Below are 18733 nucleotides of genomic sequence, written 5' to 3'. Positions count from 1 at the left end.
TCCCTTGTCCTAATCCTTTGTCCCAAACTCTAGAGGGACCACGTGGAATCTTTGCTTGGATTCTAAGTGTCACAGGGCTACAATGTTGCAACACGGGCTCTCCTTGCCAACAAATGTAGTCACAGCTTTCTTCAGTGTAGGAGCCGTAGTGTCCAGGGTACCTAGCGTGGTTGCATTTGTTTCCTAATACCTATAAATGATCCCAAATGTAGAGTGACGCTATGTTGCCTAGGGGACCTGTCCACCTCCGGTTCTCTACGTTCTCAAACCCGAAGAGGCTGACATAACGACGGGTTGGTTCTCTGTGGCTGCATATATATGCTTAATCAGCATCATCATCAGCAGGATGAGTGGACAAGTCCAAGACATACCTAAGCACGTATTACCTCCCGACCATCACTGTCCAGGACATAGGTTCCCTATCACAGGACAAACATACAAACGACCCCAAACCATATTTATCAACGACCCCCTTTCCGTGCTAGTGGTGCAAAGACTGGGGTGGTTAAAGCAGGCTGGTTGTTTTCAAAAAGTTTCAGCCCACTGCAAGGCTATCTTCCGAAATCTGCTCAGCCCACGTAGGTCGCGCAGGCGCTAATTACTAAGAGGCTGAGAAACAAGGCGCGGAGGAGAACGGCCGCCCGGCGGGGAATAAACTGGCACCTCTAGAAATAAAGCTCCGCAGCCAATGCGGCGCCTCGGCACGCGGGATTGGCGGCCTCGGCCGTGACGTGGCCTGGGCGGGCCGAGTCGGTTTGCGACGGTGGCCGCGGGTCCCGGCCGGGGGAGCGGAGCGGGGACCCGCCGCGCACCGCCCGGCCCGCGTGCCCGCTCTCTGCCAGCAAGGACGGTCCTTCGCTCCGCCACGCCCCGGAGGCTCTGCTCCGCCTTCCAGCGTCGGCGTGGACCGGGACGCGTGCTCCCTAGTGCGGCCGGGACTCCCCAGCGAACGGGCGGCTGGGGATGCCGAGGTTTGGCCTGCGGGCGCGGGGCGCTTCCGGGAGGGTGGCCGGCCCGGGCCGGGCCGGGGCGGGATCCCCTCCTCCTGCCCCGAGAGCTCCAGGGGAGCTGCGGGAGGCGCACCGGCCCTCGGGTACAGGCAACACCTGAGCGGGGATCCGAGTCGCTCGGCGCCGCCGCGACCTGATCCCAGAGCGCTGCGGGAGGGGCGCGCGGAGCGCTCGGCTCTGCTCCGGCGGCTTCACTTCTCCGGCCGCTGGCCACTGGGGCGAGAGGGGTGGAGCGGTGCAGACGGCTGGTAATGCCTTCTCCCAGGAAAAACTACCCCCCCCCCGATAGTGAAGGGATCACCAGAACATTTAGAAAGCACGAGAAGTTACCGTGTCACGGAGAGGAGTGGCGAGGGCGGGGAAGCGGGGAGCTCCGGGGAAGCCGATTTGCTCCGCGAGCTGCGGCGCGAGCCCGGCGGCCCGGGCGCTGAGATTTGGGGAAGCGGGAGCCGCCGGGCGGGGCGGCCACGCTGTGTTTGTTTCTTTTCACTTCCTGCGGCAGCTGCTCAAGATGAGGAGGGGAGCGGGGCTTGGGCGGAGCGGCCTCGTCCCGTGGGTCTGAGCGTCCACCCCCGCCGCCGGGACTTCGGCCCCCCTGGGCTTCGGCTATGAGCGCTCGGTGACCGGCGGCGCCGCGAGTCGTAGACCCGGGACTTCGGGAGGCAATGCTGGCTCGGCTTTGAGTGGCTTCGGGACAGTGAAGAAACCCCTAAAATGGAAGACTTTTCCAACAGGACCTACGGCACCAGTGGCCTCGACAACAGACCACTGTTCGGAGAGACGTCGGCCAAGGTGAGTGCGGTCCGGGACTCGGGGCCTGGGTGCTTGTGTTGGTGGGTCTGTCCGCACCCTCCCCTTCCCCGCCCCCTACCGACCCGGAGCCCTGCTGGGTTCTTCTGCGGCCCCTGAAGGCCCTTGGAGCAAGAAAGTGCCTTCAACCCCGCTTCATCCCTCTCAAGATAACTTGCGCTGCCCCTCGGCTTCCTCTTTGGTACAGGGTTGGCCAAGAGCCTTGAAGGCTGGGGAGTGGAGAAAAGTTCAGAAAGTTCTGGGCTGCTGGGGGTCCTAAACGGGAGTGCGGAAGCCCTCTTCCCCAAGGCCAGGTGGTCATGGTGTTTGCACATCCGCTGGTCCAGCTGGAGTGCTGACCTTCAAGAGGCTTCAGGTGTGCACCTGAGGCTTCCGTAAGAGCCCAAGAGAGGTGCTTCTGATTCGTGTTTATCTAGAGCCCTTAAGAGTTTACTGCTGAGGCAGCCGAGCAGAGAAAAAGAGAGGCGTGAAATGAGGGTTTCTTTGATGGGACTCCATTCCAGGAAGTGATCAAAGTGTCTCAGGCCCAAAGAAGCTAGTAGTACATTATTTTAGGCTTTTAAAAAGTATAATGTCTTCTTACAAGCTTAATCATGTGATGTCCTGGGCCAGTAATTGAAGAGAGCTCTTTTCCTGTCCCCAACATTAACTTTCTGAGTCATTTGGGCAAGATTAGCTAGTTTTGTTTGTTTTTTTTTTCACCTAGAAAGTGGCATAGGTGATCTTTGACCCCTGACAAAGTACTTTCAGCCTCTCAAAAAGTAGGGCACATATGGAGTCCAGAGCTTCTTGGGTTTCTCAGCTTCGTCAGGGACCTCTTTAGCAGAAAGGATAGGGAACTTGTACACCCGACAGCCTGGGGCATGACCCTGAATTTGGAAGCTGCCAGCCTGCCAGGAGGCTACTACTTTATTTCTTTTTTTTTAACTCCATGTGGATTTTGCTTGCTCTTCTCAAAGGGACTTTATAAGAAAATGTTTTAAGCTTTATGTCTAGGAAGTTGCTCCTTGTTTATCCTGTGACTTTGCATAATCCCAGCCCACAGTACACCTGGTTTTGAGAAGCACGGCCCTGGTCCAGTAGATATTCCTGTTTCTGCTAACATTATTTTTTATTTACTTATTTTTTTAAATTTATTTTATTTTATTTATTTTTGGCTGCGTTGGGTCTTCGTTGCTGCACGCAGGCTTTCTCTAGTTGCGACGAGCGGGGGCTACTCTTCGTTCCCGTGCGCGGGCTTCTCCTTGCGGTGGCTTCTCTTGTTGCGGAGCTCAGGCTCTAGGTGCGCAGACTTCAGTAGTTGTAGCACGCGGGCTCGGTGGTTGTGGCTCGTGGGCTCTAGAGCGCAGGCTCAGTAGTTGTGGCTCGCAGGCTCCGTTGCTCCGCGACATGTAGGATCTTCCTGGACCCGGGATCGAACCCGTGTCCCCTGCATTGGCAGGCAGATTCTTAACCACTGCACCACCAGGGAAGTCCCTAACATTTTATTATTTTTTTAAAATTTTATTTAATTTTTTTGGCCGCATGGCTTGTGGGATCTTAGTTCCCCACAAGGGATTGAACCCAGACCCTCAGCAGGGAAAGTGCCAAGTCCTAACCACTGGACCTCCAGGGAATTCCAGTCTGCTAACATTATTGAGCATTATGTGATAGGCCCTGGGGTGTCCAAGGAACCCAGGTAGATGGGGGAAATATGTGAGCAAACGTGATGCGGTTGGATCTGTGCTCTGAGAGGGCGTAGAGGGGACGTGTTGGGGTACAGGGGAGAGAGTGGTCACTTTGGGAAGCTTGGGGAAGATCTTAGAGGATGGATTCTACATTCAGAGTGTCTGGTAGCCTTCGGCTTTCAGATATGGATGCCCCTAAATTGGGGTTTGATTAGGAGAGGATTTGGGGCCTGGAGAATGGAGGCAGCTAGCTGCTTGAAGGGGTCGGACCCAGGGCATCTGGCTACCCAGCTGTCCTGAGAGCCAAGAAGTTCAGTGTCTCCTCTACATACCTTGGTGCACAGGTTGGGGTTCTGGGTGATGCAGACCTCTGACCTCCTTGACCCTTGAATACTGAGGTAGATGACTCCATAAGGGACTTGTTGATTTATAGAGACACTTAGAAATATTGATGTTTCTGACTCACTTGGGCCCAAATAGTCAATGACTGTAAGTTTCCCTGTTGCCTGTGATCCATTTGAAACCCATCCAAGAAATTGACTATTCCAAATGTATCTCTGTTTATCGCAGATTTATTTAATCCAAGAGCATACACCCCTAGCATTACTTAGGCAATTTTAGGCATCATAACAGTAGAATCAGCTACTCGGAGGAAAAAAAAATAAGAATAATATATATTTCCAGATCTCTCAGAATTGCTTCCTTGAGCTTCCTGTGTAGGGCTGACAGTATGATTGGACATACAGAAATTGTACAGAATGGAGAAAAGAGAGACTTCTGGTCTGAGGATGGGAAGAAGCATCATGTTTTGTATAAATTGAGATGCCGTATCTGAGGAGGGAGAGGCGTCTGTCTTTATTATTTTTTTAAATTTATTTTTATTTATTTATTTTTGGCTGCGTTGGGTCTTCATTGTTGTACACGGGCTTTCTCTAGTTGCGGCGAGCGGGGGCTACTCTTTGTTGTGGTGCGCGGGCTTCTCGTTGCTGTGGCTTCTCTTGTTGGGGATCACGGGCTCTAGGCACGCGGGCTTCAGTAGTTGTGGCTCGTGGGCTCTAGAACGCAGGCTCAGTAGTTGTGGCTCACGGGCCTAGTTGCTCCGTGGCATGTGGGATCTTCCCAGACCAGGGCTCAAACCCGTGTCCCCTGCATTGCCAGGTGGATTCTTAACCACTGCGCCACCAGGGAAGCCCGAGGCGTCTGTCTTTAATGACAGCAAATGATTTTGAGGACTTGAGTGGGCAGCGCACAGGGATGGACTTCAATAGTGAAAGGATAGGACACGTTACAGTGGAGCCATTCCGCTGGAGGACGGTCACTGCCAGAGCAGAGAGGCTTCCCCGGGACCCTGGGAAACCCTTCACTGGCCCCTGCATGTGTGCGCTCCCAGCGTGCTTTCGCCTCTGAGGAAGGGAATCCAGAAAGGGGAAAGCCCACTTCCTGTCCTATTCTGACAGGTCTTCTGAGCTTTTAGTAATCTTATTTGCCTTTTAACAACTGACCAGAGATAGCCTCTTAATTTTAAGCCTAGAAAGGACCAGAGCTTTAGGGCCAGCCTCTCCCTCTATGGCCGAGATGACTGAAGTGCACGGAGCAGAGTCTGGAGGGAAGTTGTGTTTCCTCAGTGCCAGGCAGCATGCTCTGCATTCAGCGTTCCCTAGTTTGATCACCCAGTTCCTCTGTGAGATGGGTGTTGTTACTGCTATTTCACACGCGGGGAAGCTGAACTACAAAGCAGGCTACGTGTTTAGTCGCACAACTGGTTCTCCTCTGGCGATGTTTCACAAGTTGACTAGGATAGTAAATGGTGAGGTGACTTACACAGTCTGGGTCACATGCTCCAGAAGGCACTGTGGACGTTCACATACTTGGCTCTTCCACAGGAAGTAGGTGAAGTGGTTTGCCCAAAGTCATGGAGTGAGTGAAAGATACTAGCATCTGCTATAGAAATACACAACCCAGTGGGCCCCTAGCAGCACCCTCGTGGGCAGTCCCTGAAGGATACCAAACTCCAGATTCATTCAGTCTTTAGCGTGATGTTTAGGAATAACTTTACAGACATGGCCATGGAGCGAAAGGTAAAGCAAAACAGTTTTCTGTTGTTACTTAAACATCTAAGGGATAATAGACAAGAAAAGGAAACATATTCATTCCTTGATACCTTTGGAATTACATATTGCTAGGTGGGCTGTCGCATCAATCCTGGTCAGAATATCCAGATGCTTTTTTCGTCTGTTTTTATTCCATCTCCAGTTCTGGGATGTAATACATCTCTTTCGGGGGAAAACAAATGTGGCACAAATGCCACGGTAGTACGATGTATCTGAGGTTTCTGAGCATGTGCTGTTGCTTAGCACTTTCTGAAGGAGCGCTACCCAGTAGAAATATAAGATGAGCCATGTATGTGATTTTAAATGTCCTAGTAGCCATATATTTACAAAGTATGTGTGCGGGCCTCTCACTATCGCGGCCTCTCTTGTTGCGGAGCACAGGCTCCAGACGCGCAGGCTCAGTAGTTGTGGCTCACGGGCCTAGCTGCTATGCGGCATGTGGGATCTTCCCAGACCAGGGCTCGAACCCGTGTCCCCTGCATTGGCAGGCAGACTCCCAACCACTGCGCCACCAGGGAAGCCCGATGCAGTTAATTTTAATACTATGCTTTATTTAATTCCATACATCTAAAATACTGTCATTTCCATATGTACTCAATATGAAAAGTGGAGATATTTTTCCATCCTTTTTTTCGCACTAAGCCTTTGAAATGCAGCGTGGATTTTCACTTACAGCCCGTCTCAGTTTGGACTAGCTACTTCAGGTGCTCAGTGACCACATACAGCTGGTACTCCCGTGTCGGGTAGTGCAGTTCTAAAGCAAGTGAGTTATTAGTCACGGTGGTTGTATAGTCACGATCGTGAAACATTTTTCTTTGTTGCAGGACTTTTCAGAACCTTTAAAATGTGCTAATTTTCACTGAGACTGTGGTTGGAGTGGGAGGGCGAGTACTACTTCCTGTGCTGTTTCGGCGGCTGGCCTTTTGTTCACTGGCACAGTCAGTGCCTTAACTCCATTCTTACCTTGCACGCCCCTCGCCCTCAGCAGGTCTGAGCTGAGTGTCCACAGAGCCCGCTTCGGGAAATGTCACTCTAGGAATATATCACCTGCTCCTCCCTTCCTAGTACGAACTATAACCTGGAGGTATTCCCCCCACCACTCTTGTCCACGGCTGCCTTTAAAATTTCCTTTGGGCTGTCTTTCTTTCTGGGTAATGGAAAGGCTTTAAGTTATCCTCAGGGCTTGTGAGTCGATCTTGATTTCTTGATTTGCTGGCTGGCTGCGGAATCATCCGAACTCAGTTTCAGCCAGTGGATTGGTGAACCTAGCGGGGAGAGGGAGGATGGTTCTCTCTGGGGAAGAGGGCAAACCAGTATCTGACAGCTACTGCGAATGGGTGAGGGGGGAATACTTCATTCCTTGGAATGTAGTGTAAGCCGGTTCCTGGACCAGCCTCTTCTATTGATTTTCACTAATAATAAGTGATTCATCGTCTGAGAACGGTGGTGACCATTCTTGTCCCTTTATTCCTACTTGGATGTGATGTAAGAAAAGTGAGTGACATTGGAGGAAGGCGCATACACTGGAGTCAGATAATATAGGGGGACCTTCCGTGTAGGGAGCAAGTTAGTGGGTCCTGAGGCTCAGATCTTTGGTTCCAAAGGCGGAAGTTCCATGTTCTAAAGCACTTTCCTGATCCTTACCTCCCCTCCCTGCAAAAAAAAAAGCAAATAAACAAAAACAGTGAAAAACAAGGTCTTTTGATGACCTGTAGTCGAATTCAGACCATTCAGAATTGGACTATTTGGCTTCTGCAAATAGTAGTGTAAGATGAGAATGCTACTTCTTGCCTTTTTCGGGTTGGAGGTGAGGGTTGTTGCTTAATTAAGAACAAAGCTGGGGTTAGGATTGTTGTGTCTGCCTGCCGCCCTTCCCCCTGCCCAGACCCCCAAAGGCTGTCCTCCGAGGGGTGCGGGCTTCCGGCCTCTTGACACAGCTTCTGGGTGATTCTCTGAGCACAACACCTATCTCCCTCAAAGCAGAGCTAGTCGCCCAAGGGATCGGATCTGTTGTCCCCTTGCCTCTCATCCGGGCGGCCAAACCACTTTTAGTTGCCATTTCTTGTGCAGGAGAAACGGTTCAGGATGATAGACGCCAGGACTTCCTTCTTTCCTGCTCTAATAAGTCTTTTCCTCCCCCACCCCTAGACCAGAGGACTGGGGATCTCTGGGGGTTGCAGTCAGGCATTTGTATTTTGAGAAGACTCTTGAGAGGATGCTGGCTCATAGGGAGGCTGACATCCCTGGTCTTCACCGTTGCTCTGTGGATGCCCAGTCCAGACTGGCACCTCTCCACGGATCCCTTTCCTTGAGCTCTTGGCAAATGCTCTTCTTCTTGCTGTGACACCCTCTCTTCCCCACATATCTGAATCCTGCCCAGTCTAATTTCCCACCTTCGAACCTCCCTGACAACCCAGCCTGCACCCATGCTTCCCTCCTACGAGCCTGGTGGTCAGAGACGTCTCCTGGTATTTACTCCTTGTGCTGTGAGGGATTTGTATAGATCTTGCCTCCCCGGCCAGCGTCTAAGCTCCTTGAGGGTAGGAGCCAGTTGCCTTATTTCTCCAGCCTTTCTAGCACTCGGCACAGTGCCTTACCTAGTTCTGGATTTTATATATATTAAGTTTTTTTTTTAATTGAAGTATACTTGATGTGCAATATTATGTAGGTTACAGGTGTACAATAAAGAGATTTACAGTTTTTAAAGGTTGCTGTCCATTTATAGTTATTATAAAATATTTGCTATATTCCCCATGTTGTACAATATATCCTTCCTTGTAGCTTATTTTATACCTAAGTTTGTACCTCTTCATCCCCTGCCCTTATCTTGCCCCTCCCCGCTTCCCTCTCCCCACTGGTAACCACTAGTTTGTTCTCTGTATCTGTGAGTCTGCTTCTTTTTTGTTATATTTATTAAATTTTAAGTGAAATGAGCATCTGGCATCACTAAAAAGTAACCTGCTTTCTTGGGACATCCTAAACCATCAGTAGAAGGCGGGGGCTAGTGTTCAGAAACCTGGAGCGCTGGGTACCAAAACAGGAAGGGGTGCTTCAGGCTCTCGTGCAGTTAAGGGCTTCACTCTCTCCTCTCCTTGCTGAGCTTCAGCAAAGAGGCCGTAAACATAACACAGTACCGTAGAAAAAACTTAAACTGAGGCCTGGTCTCTCAGAAGCTGGTGGTCTGCTGAGTTTTTCCCTCTGTAGACAAGGTTGTTGCAGTTCTGTGGTAATAGACTGGGTCTACTAAATTGAGTCATTTTTTTTTCTTGGGGTCAGTCCATAGTTCATGTGTAGGTATAATGACCATATTTTCTGCACTGCCATAAGGACACGTGGGTTGACAAACTTGAGTGTCCCTATGGGGATGATGGAATGCGTTTGAAATTGGGCTGCCCTAGAAATGGGGGCCAGGGTCTGGGGCCCACTCAACTCCCACTCATCTCTGAGGACCTAACCTTGTTGGTAAGATGCCCCAATAGATGAGGTAGAAATAATACTAACGTGAGCAGCCGTTTACTGACTCTACTAAATGGCAGTCTGTTCTAGGGCTTTACGTGTATCATCTCCGATTCCTAACAGCAGCCCTGCGTGTTCGACCATTGTACAAATACGGATTTATTTGTACAAATATGGAAACTTCGGCTTCAGAGTTAAGTGACTTACCCAAGGCCACAGGCAGGCATGTGGTGGGAGAATAAGTGTAAGTCAGGTCTGTCAGGCTCCTGACGTCCTAGGCCTTGCTGTAGGCCTCCCAGTTCTGAAGGTCGGAGCACATAAAGATCCGGCACGTCCTGTGGTACCAACTCTAGGGATCATTTTGGTCCTTAAACATGGGGAATGGACTTCCCCGGTGGTCCAGCGTCTAAGACTCCGCGCTCCCAATGCACGGGGCCCAGGTTCGATTCCTGGTCAGGGAACTAGATCCCACACGCAGCACCTACGAGTTTGCATGCCAGCAGCTAAAAGATCCCGCATGCGCAACTGAGAGATTCCCCACGTGCCTCAGGGAAGACCAGCACAGCCAAATAAATAAATAAATAAATATTTAAAAAAATAAACAAAAACCAAAAAAAAAAAAAAACATGGGGAATAGGTTTGTTTTGTATTTTTACTGTGATCTCATTTCCCTAAGTGATGCTTCAATGAAAATAATCTATTTCAAATATGCCTAACTGTGAATAATATATTTCAAGTATTCTCCTCCTGTGGGGAGGAGAATCTGGCAGGGTGGGTATGACAGAAATATTCACAACTGAAAGATGCTTCAGAACGTGAATCTGTGAAATAAGGGAAATGTTTCAAAGTGTCCATACATGTACCTTCTCTGGAGGGACCCAAGGGAGAGGTCGGTGTTCAGAGCTACAGGCAGCCGTGGAGGCCCCGGTGCATTTGAGAGCTCAGAGCATGAGAGTGGGCGAGTATGGGTGTGTGTGAGTCTCATAAGCTTTCCTCACGTGCCGCTACTCCTAGGGTTCTCTGCGAAGCCTCAGGACAGCAGCCCCGTGATCCGGGCTCGCCATTTCGCAGAGTCAGCCAGGGAGACCAGCTGTCTCCTCGCTTCACCCCGGGGACACTCCCCAGGGCTGCCTCCGGCCACGGCGTGGGGGGAAGCTCCTGCCTGTTCAGGGCCGCGCAGCTCTTGGGGAACCGAGGGGACCCACCGGCAAGGCCTGAGGTTTCTTGCTTCCGAGGGGCCCAGACCTCCTCCCATGTGTCACGTCCTCTCACTGTGTCCGTCCCAAGACAGCTGCCCCTTAGGCTGCTGACTGGGCCATTTCCAGAGCTTTCCTGACAAGACGTTTTCCACTGGGACTTGGAAGAAGAAAAGGAAAATCATTTCTTCTTCTTTTTCTTTTTTTTTTTTTTTTAAATAAATTTCTTTCTTTCTCTTTTGGATGCGTTGGGTCTTCGTTGCCGCGTGTGGGCTTTCTCTAGTTGCGGCGAGCGGAGGCTACTCTTCGTTGCAGTGCACGGGCCTCTCACTGTGGTGGCTTCTCTTGTTGTGGAGCATGGGCTCTAGGCGTGCGGGCTTCAGTAGTTGTGGCATGTGGGCTCAGTAGTTGTGGCACGCGGGCTCTAGAGCGCAGGCTCAGTAGTTGTGGCGCACGGGCTTAGTTGCTCCGCGGCATGTGGGATCTTCCCAGACCAGGGCTCGAACCCGTGTCCCCTGCATTGGCAGGAGGTTTCTTAACCACTGTGCCACCAGGGGAGTCCCCCCCTTGTATGTTTAATACATGCTGATTGGATTGCCTTTCTTCTCTTTCCCTCACAAGAGAAGATAATCACTGTCTTCAGGGACCTGAAGATCTTGTGCGCAAGCAAGATGAACATGGGGTCGAGCCCTTTAATGAAAGGAGGAGCAAAGTGCCAGGGAGCATGGAGGAAGGGGATAATTCTACTGGGGGCATCAGGTCAGACTGCTTTTGATTTTTAGACCCAGAAGCAGGAATAAGATTTGACAGGAGGAGGTGACTGGGAATCCCAAGCAGGAGGTTCAACTGTGCTGAAGAGGTGGGAGCAGGAAAGTGCCGGGAAGGGGGAGGGAACTGTGAGTCTTCCATTGCAAGCAGACTCTAGAACTTGGGAGGGATGGTCAGAGGAAAGCCTGGGCCGGGGGAGGAGCCTTGAGTGCTGTGCTAAGTACAGTTGTCTTCTGGAGGCTGTCGGTTGTTGAGTGTGCATGTGTGTGTGCTTTGATTCAATGCTTAATTGTGTGTGTACTGCATCCTGGGGCATGTGCCGTGGGCTGGAGAGGGCATCTTTTCTCATGGAGCATATATGTACTACAAGGAGGATAGAAAGGCACTACACAAATCCTTGTTCTTCCCTTTCTTTTCCTTACTAAGCTTCAGTCATCCTAGCCTACTTTGTCTTCCAGTTTCCGAGCTCACTCCTGCCTCAGGGCCTTTGCACCTGGGGCACTGCCTTGTTTGCAGTACACTTCTCTTAGATCCTTGCATGTCTCGTTCCTTTTTCTTTAAAAGGTCCCCGCTCAAACAGGAGGATTTCTTGACCTCCTTTTTAAAAAATAGCCCCCAGCTCCACTCTGGTCACTCTTCATTTACCCTGTTTTATTTCGTTCCTAACTTCCTCACACTAAGCATGTAAAAAGGGTGGAGAATGGATGCCAAACATCAAGGTGGGAAGCAGGATGGAGGGAAGGCTGTTCTGATGTTGGAGGGGTTGAGATTTTGGGGCCAGAGATGGACTCCATGAGGGAGAGATTCAGCATAGATATGAGGACAGAGATAACTAATAAGGCCAGGGAATGGGTGCAGGATTGGCAGAGGAACAGGCTGCCCTCCGGTCCTCTTCAGGCTGGAAGGAGTGGAAATGGTGGGGGGGAGTTCTTCTTTTTCTCAGCATCTTTTTTTTTTTTTTTTTTGTAAAGATGTCTGCTGACGGACAGGCTTCAAGAGTGAGACTGGGAACCTGAGTGGAGGTGGAGCTTCAAACCACTTCCTGGAGAGCGACTGCGAAAGTCAACTCAAAATAAAAGGCCATGAAAATACAGTGAAGGCCCAGCTGAATACATGAATTTGTAGTAACACAGTTAGTTTGTTCTTTCAGCTAATATTTGAATATCTCATATATGCTGGGAATATTTAGAGGGTTGGCAGAAGGAAATGACCAGTTTCCCCCCACCCACTGGTACGGTGGCAGCTTTGTAGATTCCGAAGAAGAGTCTCTCCACTCTGGGTAGTGGCAGCTCCCACAGCCGCGTGGCTTGGCTTTGTCTGAGTGAGACACAGGTGCTCCTGCCTCTGGGTGGACGCAGGCCCTGTGGGGTACACAGCTTGGAGAGTGCAGCATTGGGCTGGGTTTCAGCCATGGGCAGTGGCCCAGAACCCAGCAGTGAACAAGGAGGACATGGCCCTCAGCCTCCCAGGCCTTACAGTGTGGAGGAGGAGACAGACAAGTAAACTGGCAGTTAACAGGTAGGATAGTTGAAAGGCTTCACAGCAAGGCTTAGCACCAGAGCCTGGAAGTGGCTGAGGGTTTGGGAGTGACTCGGGACTGGGTTTTCAAAGCATCAAGAGCAGATGAACACATCCACCAGAGAGGCTCTGGGCATTGCTGAAACTGCCGACTCCATGGTCAGGTTAGGGCTTTGGTGTGACAGATTGGGAATGATCTAGTCAGTGGATGCCGGGGAAGACCAGGCTCAGGGGCAGTGGAGGAGAGGGTTGGAGGAGAGGGATTTGGCAAAACGGGTGCTGAAATAATTGAGCTTGCTGAGAAGAGGAAGGGAAGAAGTTGCCATGAGACTGCCAGGGACATACATCTTAAAAATAGAGGATGTTTTTGTCTGTCTGGGCTGCTGTAACAGAATACCACACAGACTGCGTGACTTACAAACAACAAACACTTCTTTCTTTCAGTTCTAGAAGTCCCAGGTCAGAATGCCAGCATGGTTGGATGAGGGCCTTCTTCCGGGTTGTAGACTTCTGTTTGTGTCCTCACCTGGTGGAAGGGGTAGGGAGCTCTCTGGAGCCTCTCTTAAAAGGGCACTAATCCCACTCGTGAGGGCTCCACCCTCATGACCTACGAACCTCCCAAAGGCCCCACCTCATACTGCTGTCAACATTAGCCATTAGGATTTCAACTACCAGTGTTGGAGGGACACAAACTTTCAGACCATAGCAGAGGATATTACTGAAATTGCCATCTCATTCCGGCCTGGGGAGCAGGAAATGCCTTGCCCACCCCCCACCCCCCCTCCCGACTCCTTCCTGGCCCGGTTACACCTGGGATGAGTATGTGGGTGGCACAGGCTCTGTTGGGGAGAAAGTTGAGAGCCAGAGGCAGCAGGGGAAGTCCAGGGCACGGGAGAACTCTTTGTGTGGTCCAGGAAGTACTTTGCTCACACAGAACGGGTTTCAAGGGGTGGTGGGGTGGCTGATGGAGAACTCGAAGGTGCGGAGGGTGAAGATTGACCCGGAGTGCACTTGGGGAGGGATGGGGTCTGTAGGGCTGCCTGTGATGTTGTCTGAGGACTTTGATGGAGTCGCAGAGGAAGGTGGAAGTAACACAAAACTGGAATTCTCAGTCTTCCCCCGCCCCCCGCCCCTCCCTCCAGGGCGTGTAAGGGAATGTTCTCGTGCTGTTGTCCACCCAGGGTTTTCCTTCCCCGCAAGGAGCTTTCTGTTTTGCATGGCTTCTCCCTGGGAGTGCTCCCTGGGAGAGCAGCACTGCGGAAGGACCAGCTCCTGGGCGGGAGTTGCTGTCGTGCCTCTGAAACCAGTGCTTGCTGCTGTGGCAGGAAGTGAGTGGCTGGGCTTCCATCCTCAGGTTCGGGAAACCCAGACCTGGAGGTGCCCATGGTTTACTCCTGGTATTACCGTGGGGTCATTGGCCCGGGAGGCACCGTGAGGGCTCGGGCCTCTGTGGCTGGTGAGAGCCTGACCTCTTGGGCTGCGGGGCCAGGCTGTGGCTTCTGCGGTGGTGTTGCATGTCTGTACCGGACTAGTGAGGCCGGGCTGTCTTCTGACCAGAAGCTGAGATTTCTGACAAGTCAGGCCCCGGATGAGTGGTGAGTAGCCTCTCCTGGTGAGAGGCGCTCTAAGGAAAATGCCATCGGTCACCTCTATTTATGGTTCTGTTATTTAATAAGCATCATTCACAGAGCACCGGCCGGCAGTGTGCCAGGCTCCCGGCTGCCTTCCCCCCATGGTTAATTAACTGCCAGTCTTCATGGAGGAGATGGCCAGTGAATCCGTAAAGTGTAAAGTCTGGGCCATATGACCCGGGAGCCCTGAGGCAGGGGCATCTCCCGTCCTGAGAAGTGCCCAAGGAAGCCATCCAGAAAGGGTTTACAGTGGAGGCGATGTTTGAGCTGCGGCCCTGAAGGATGAGCAGTTAAATTGGGTGTGTGGCATTTCAGCCATCCTACTTCTCAGCCCGCATCTCACTCTTTTGGGGACATTATGCCTTCGGCTATTTTTACGTGTCAATATAAGAAGCAATTATGTATGAAGTAGCTGCACTTTCTGCCTCCCAGAATTTGCATAGACCCATGCGACAAACTCTTCTTAGATCCAGGAGAAGTTTGCCTGTTCTGATGATGCAGTGTGCTTACTGTCATTAGTGAGAGCTTTGAAACCCATTGTACTTCCTTCTTGGCTGCCAGGAATCTTAGTACTAACATTTGAACTTAGAAAAGTTTTCTTTACTCAGACTTTTCCTTGTAAATCCTTTTACTCATTCTTTCTAGTCCCCAGATCCCTTTAGGAATTTTGCCATGCTCTTTTTACTGTTGCTTGAATGGGTTAGGGTTTTGCTGTGATAGCCCAAGCTTTAGATCCATTTTGGAAGCAGGCAAAACAAATTACTGTGGAAATGGAAGCGTGATTTTTACTTGTTAGGGTTCCAAGCTGTCCAGAGCCAGGATTTTTCCTGGTTGCTGAGGACAAATGCCAGCTTTTGGTTATTTGGGATGTTCCCAGAACCACGATTACCACCGGAGCATTTGAAATGAATTTGGAGCTTTGTCTTGTATCAGGATGCTGGTTAATGACGGACCAAGCAATCTGGGGGGTCTCCTGTGCTTTTTGATTGCTGGGGAATAGGTCTTCTACTCTGGCCCAGGTGCAGCCTGAAGCTGATGATGCAGAACCATAAGTTGTTAAAACTGGAAAGGACCGGATATCAGCCCAGTCCTCTCATTTGATAGATCCAAATGGGTTAAGGGATCCTTTTGAAGTCACCTAGCTAGTCAGTGAGATGAGAACCTTGGTCCCTTAACTCTCATTTCAGGGCCCATATGTATTAGTCTAAGGATTCTTAGACCTTTTGAACTGCTCACTAGGCTTGCGTTTTGCGAAGAGCATTGAATAGGAGACTTTTGCCATTATCTGGCTGTATGACCTTGGGCAAATCGGTCTGACTGAACCTAGTTACTCACTGGTAAATGGAGATAACATATTCCTTACTGCTTCACAGAGTTAACCTTCTCTCATCCCATGTACAGACACTTGGTAGGCACAACCATCTTTTTCTCCTTCCCCATTTCAAAGGAAGACGAAGACGTGCCTCTTTTGGGCTCAGGCTGCTCTCTCCACCTGTATATCGCATCCCAGCCCGTTCCCTCGCAGCTTTTTTTTTTTTTTTTTTGACATCTTTATTGGAGTATAATTGCTCTACAATGGTGTGTTAGTTTCTGCTTTATAACAAAGTGAATCAGCTATATGTATACATATATCCCCATATCTCCTCCCTCTTGCGTCTCCCTCCCACCCTCCCTATCCCACCCCTCTAGGTGGACACAAAGCACCGAGCTGATCTCCCTGTGCTATGTGGCCGCTTCCCACTGGTAATCCTTGCAGCTTCTTGACGTTTTTTCTCCCCGGGGTCTTTGTGGAGTCCCTTCACTCTGAGCTCCCTTTTCTTTCCTCCTTGCCCACCTGGTAGTCCTCCCCCTCCAGGTTTGACTTTCTCTCATAGTCTCTCCCTGATTGCCCAAGATACCTCTCCTTTCTCCTTCGTGCCCGCTTGCGCTCTGCGTTGTGCGAACTTCTGGAGAGTAGAGATGGTTTTATTTGCGGTTGTATTTGCATCTGGGATATAGTAGACAATTTTTTTTTTCAGCTTTATTGAGATAATGTTTAAGTGAATAAATAAATGCCTTAAGAGGTAATATATGCTGAGTCCCTCTTGAAACTATATATGTTTGTATATGTATGTTATTATGTTCAAGTGCTCACATATATAAATTCATGTACATGAGGTAAGACTGTCTCTCAGCCTGTTGCTGAGTAGGTGTCTGTGGGAAGACAACTAATTCCCTGTCCTGTCATCTCTGTGGGTAAAGATTAAGGCTGATTCTGATCCTGCTGAACTTCCTTGGGGAGTGAAAATAAGCAGCAGTACAAAGTGTAAAGCTCTGGTAGGGAGAATGGTTTTGTTAGATGGAAATAGGGCAATAATAAAACTGGGGAGGAGACAGCTAGTTTTTCTGAGACATAGAGAAACTGAGTTAATAGAAACTAGCTTCTGATGTGGAGATAACTCTGGTTCTGACTTGGAGCTATTAGCTCTAACACTGCCCTTTGAAATGGTAATTAATGGGCGATTTAATTATTCTCTCTTATTCTATCTTTGGAGACTGGGAGCAGGGCTCCCAGGGCTTCAGCTGCTAAAGCCCTGAAAAATCATCTCTGGGCCTAGAGAGGGGTCTCCACTCTGTGATATGAACTTAGCAATATTCAAAATGGTTTAGCTTAGACTCTGAACTTTAGAGCAGTGCTTCACACATTTAAACGTGCACACAGATCATGTGAGGCTCTTGTTAAAATGTGGATTCTGATTCAGTAGATCTGGGGCAAGGCCCAAGGTTCTGCATTTTTTACAGGCTCTCATGTGATGCCGGTGCTGCTGGGCCACAGACCACTCTGCGTAGCAAGAGTTTAGAAGGAAGTAGGAGGTCTTCCGGAGTTAACTCTGCTATTTCTTTGGTCTGGATTCCTGGTTACTTCAACAGCAGAAGGCCTAAAGCCAAGGCCTTGGCTTGGAGAAAGGAGACCCTGTGAGAAACAGTTCTGCCGTCTTCTGAATAGTTTGTCCCATCTTGGGAGTCCCAGAGAGACTGTATCCTAACAATAGAATACCTGATACTCATGAAGATGATTTGGGATTCTAGACAGTGGGCTGTCTAGAAGGCAAGCAGAGAAGTATTCATTAAAGATTAGATACATTTTCATGAATGATTGAAACCAGTTAGGCTTCCATGGATAAGTTCAACAATCTAAAACAACCACGTACGAGGAAGTCTTCATTCCTGAAAGGTAAACACTTTACTGTAGCACTTTGCTAATGGGGGTGTTCTTTGCAACCTGATCTCTTTGTCTAGACCAGCAGTTAGCATGCTAGGCTGCTGTTTCACTGAGAAGTATAAATGGAATCTGCTGTTGCATTGAATCCTGTTTCCATCACTTATTGGTATTGAGATTTTGGGCAAGCTATTTCCCCGAGCCTGTGTGGCCACCTGTAGAATTGTCATAATATCATTTCACCCCAGGATTTTTTTTTAGAAGATATACAAAAGCTTTTGGCGTAGGCACCATCTGTTCACCGTTATACCCCTCTCCCCTCCCTATTTCGATCCTGGTTGGCAAACTTGCTGTACCATTTGGAGAATAGTGATTCATGTTGGCTACCTCTCACCTGAACCTCTTCACTGGCCTCTTTCCATTGGTAAGAGCTCTTGTGAGGTATGCAGACCTTTACAGACTGTTGCAAATACCTGGAGCTCATAAGGAGATGGGAGCAAATACTCTTGGCTTCTTAGAATAGACCAGAAGAGTTGAGTTGAAACTTTTTCATAAGGCAGAAACAGTGGGGTTCTCATAAATGGATTGTCTGTTAACACATTTTATGTTAAATACACATTTGTCTTGTGTGGGAATAAGTTAACAGTGATCAGTGATTGGTCCCTGGGTCTCTTGCCTAACAAATGGTCCTAGTTTCCGACTCTTGTGTCTGCTGTGTTGTCTTATCTAGCTGACGTGGTGGTAAGACCTGTTCTGAGCCCTCAAGTTTAGTAAGGGTGTAGCTGGAGTAGTTCAGCTTCCTTTGTCCTGTATAACATTTGAACTGCAGTGGCCTTGGTCTGGAGTGTGGTTTATCCCTGGTGAGGTCAGAGACACCAGATATACTTGGCTTTGCTTCACTCTTCCCTCCCAGCTTTGCCTGCCTGGCTCTTCTTTGGATTCTTATCTTTAGAAGCAGACAACTTGGAAATGAGTGCTCAGTTGCTCTGTGTAGGTTCCTGTGCCCTTCCCGTCTCTGAGCTTTTGTTTTCTGGCTGCTCATATTCCATATGCTGCTGTTCTTTGCTCAGACGTTACCAACACAGTCTTTAAGGCTGATTCTTTAAAGACTTCAGCTTTGACTTTTCAGAACTAAGATTACTTGATATTCTCATTGGCCATAAGGTAGTGTTTCCTAATCAGGTCTTAAACCCTTACCACCTTATTCTGTAAGCTCTGTAAATAAGTTCTGTCAATCTAATACATATTATACATATAATATTAGTATATACTACTACTATCTATATATTATTGATACTTTAACTTTTCAGTTCCTATAACTGAAACCATCTAACCAGTGACCCTGATTTAGATATCCTATTTCAAAG

The 18733-nt window shown here is 49.5% G+C and overlaps 1 protein-coding gene across 6 annotated transcripts in view; it reads left to right on the top strand.

The window, feature by feature from the left end:
• The first annotated feature begins 678 nt into the window (after positions 1–678).
• The window catches only part of TMEM243 (transmembrane protein 243), a 31204-nt gene continuing 13149 nt past the window's right edge, over positions 679–18733 (top strand). For 3 of the 6 annotated variants that reach the window (XR_014266716.1, XR_014266717.1, XM_082472525.1), the window contains exons 1-2: positions 729–971; positions 1513–1802. Coding sequence is in view for 4 of the 6 variants with exons in the window: in XM_082472525.1 (XP_082328651.1) it covers positions 1725–1802 (78 nt within the window). In the remaining 2 variants the exon portion in view is untranslated. Of the gene's footprint in view, positions 972–1512; positions 1803–18733 lie in introns of all 6 variants that reach the window. The other 3 variants (XM_082472528.1, XM_082472526.1, XM_082472527.1) reach the window with 3 other exon arrangements.

The sequence above is a fragment of the Balaenoptera physalus genome (assembly GCF_965194825.1).
Source record: "Balaenoptera physalus genome assembly, chromosome: 8".
In the NCBI taxonomy this organism is placed as follows: domain Eukaryota; kingdom Metazoa; phylum Chordata; class Mammalia; order Artiodactyla; family Balaenopteridae; genus Balaenoptera; species Balaenoptera physalus.
The sequence above is the reverse complement of the archived record's forward strand: the minus strand, read 5'-3'. Positions and strand labels throughout refer to the sequence as shown.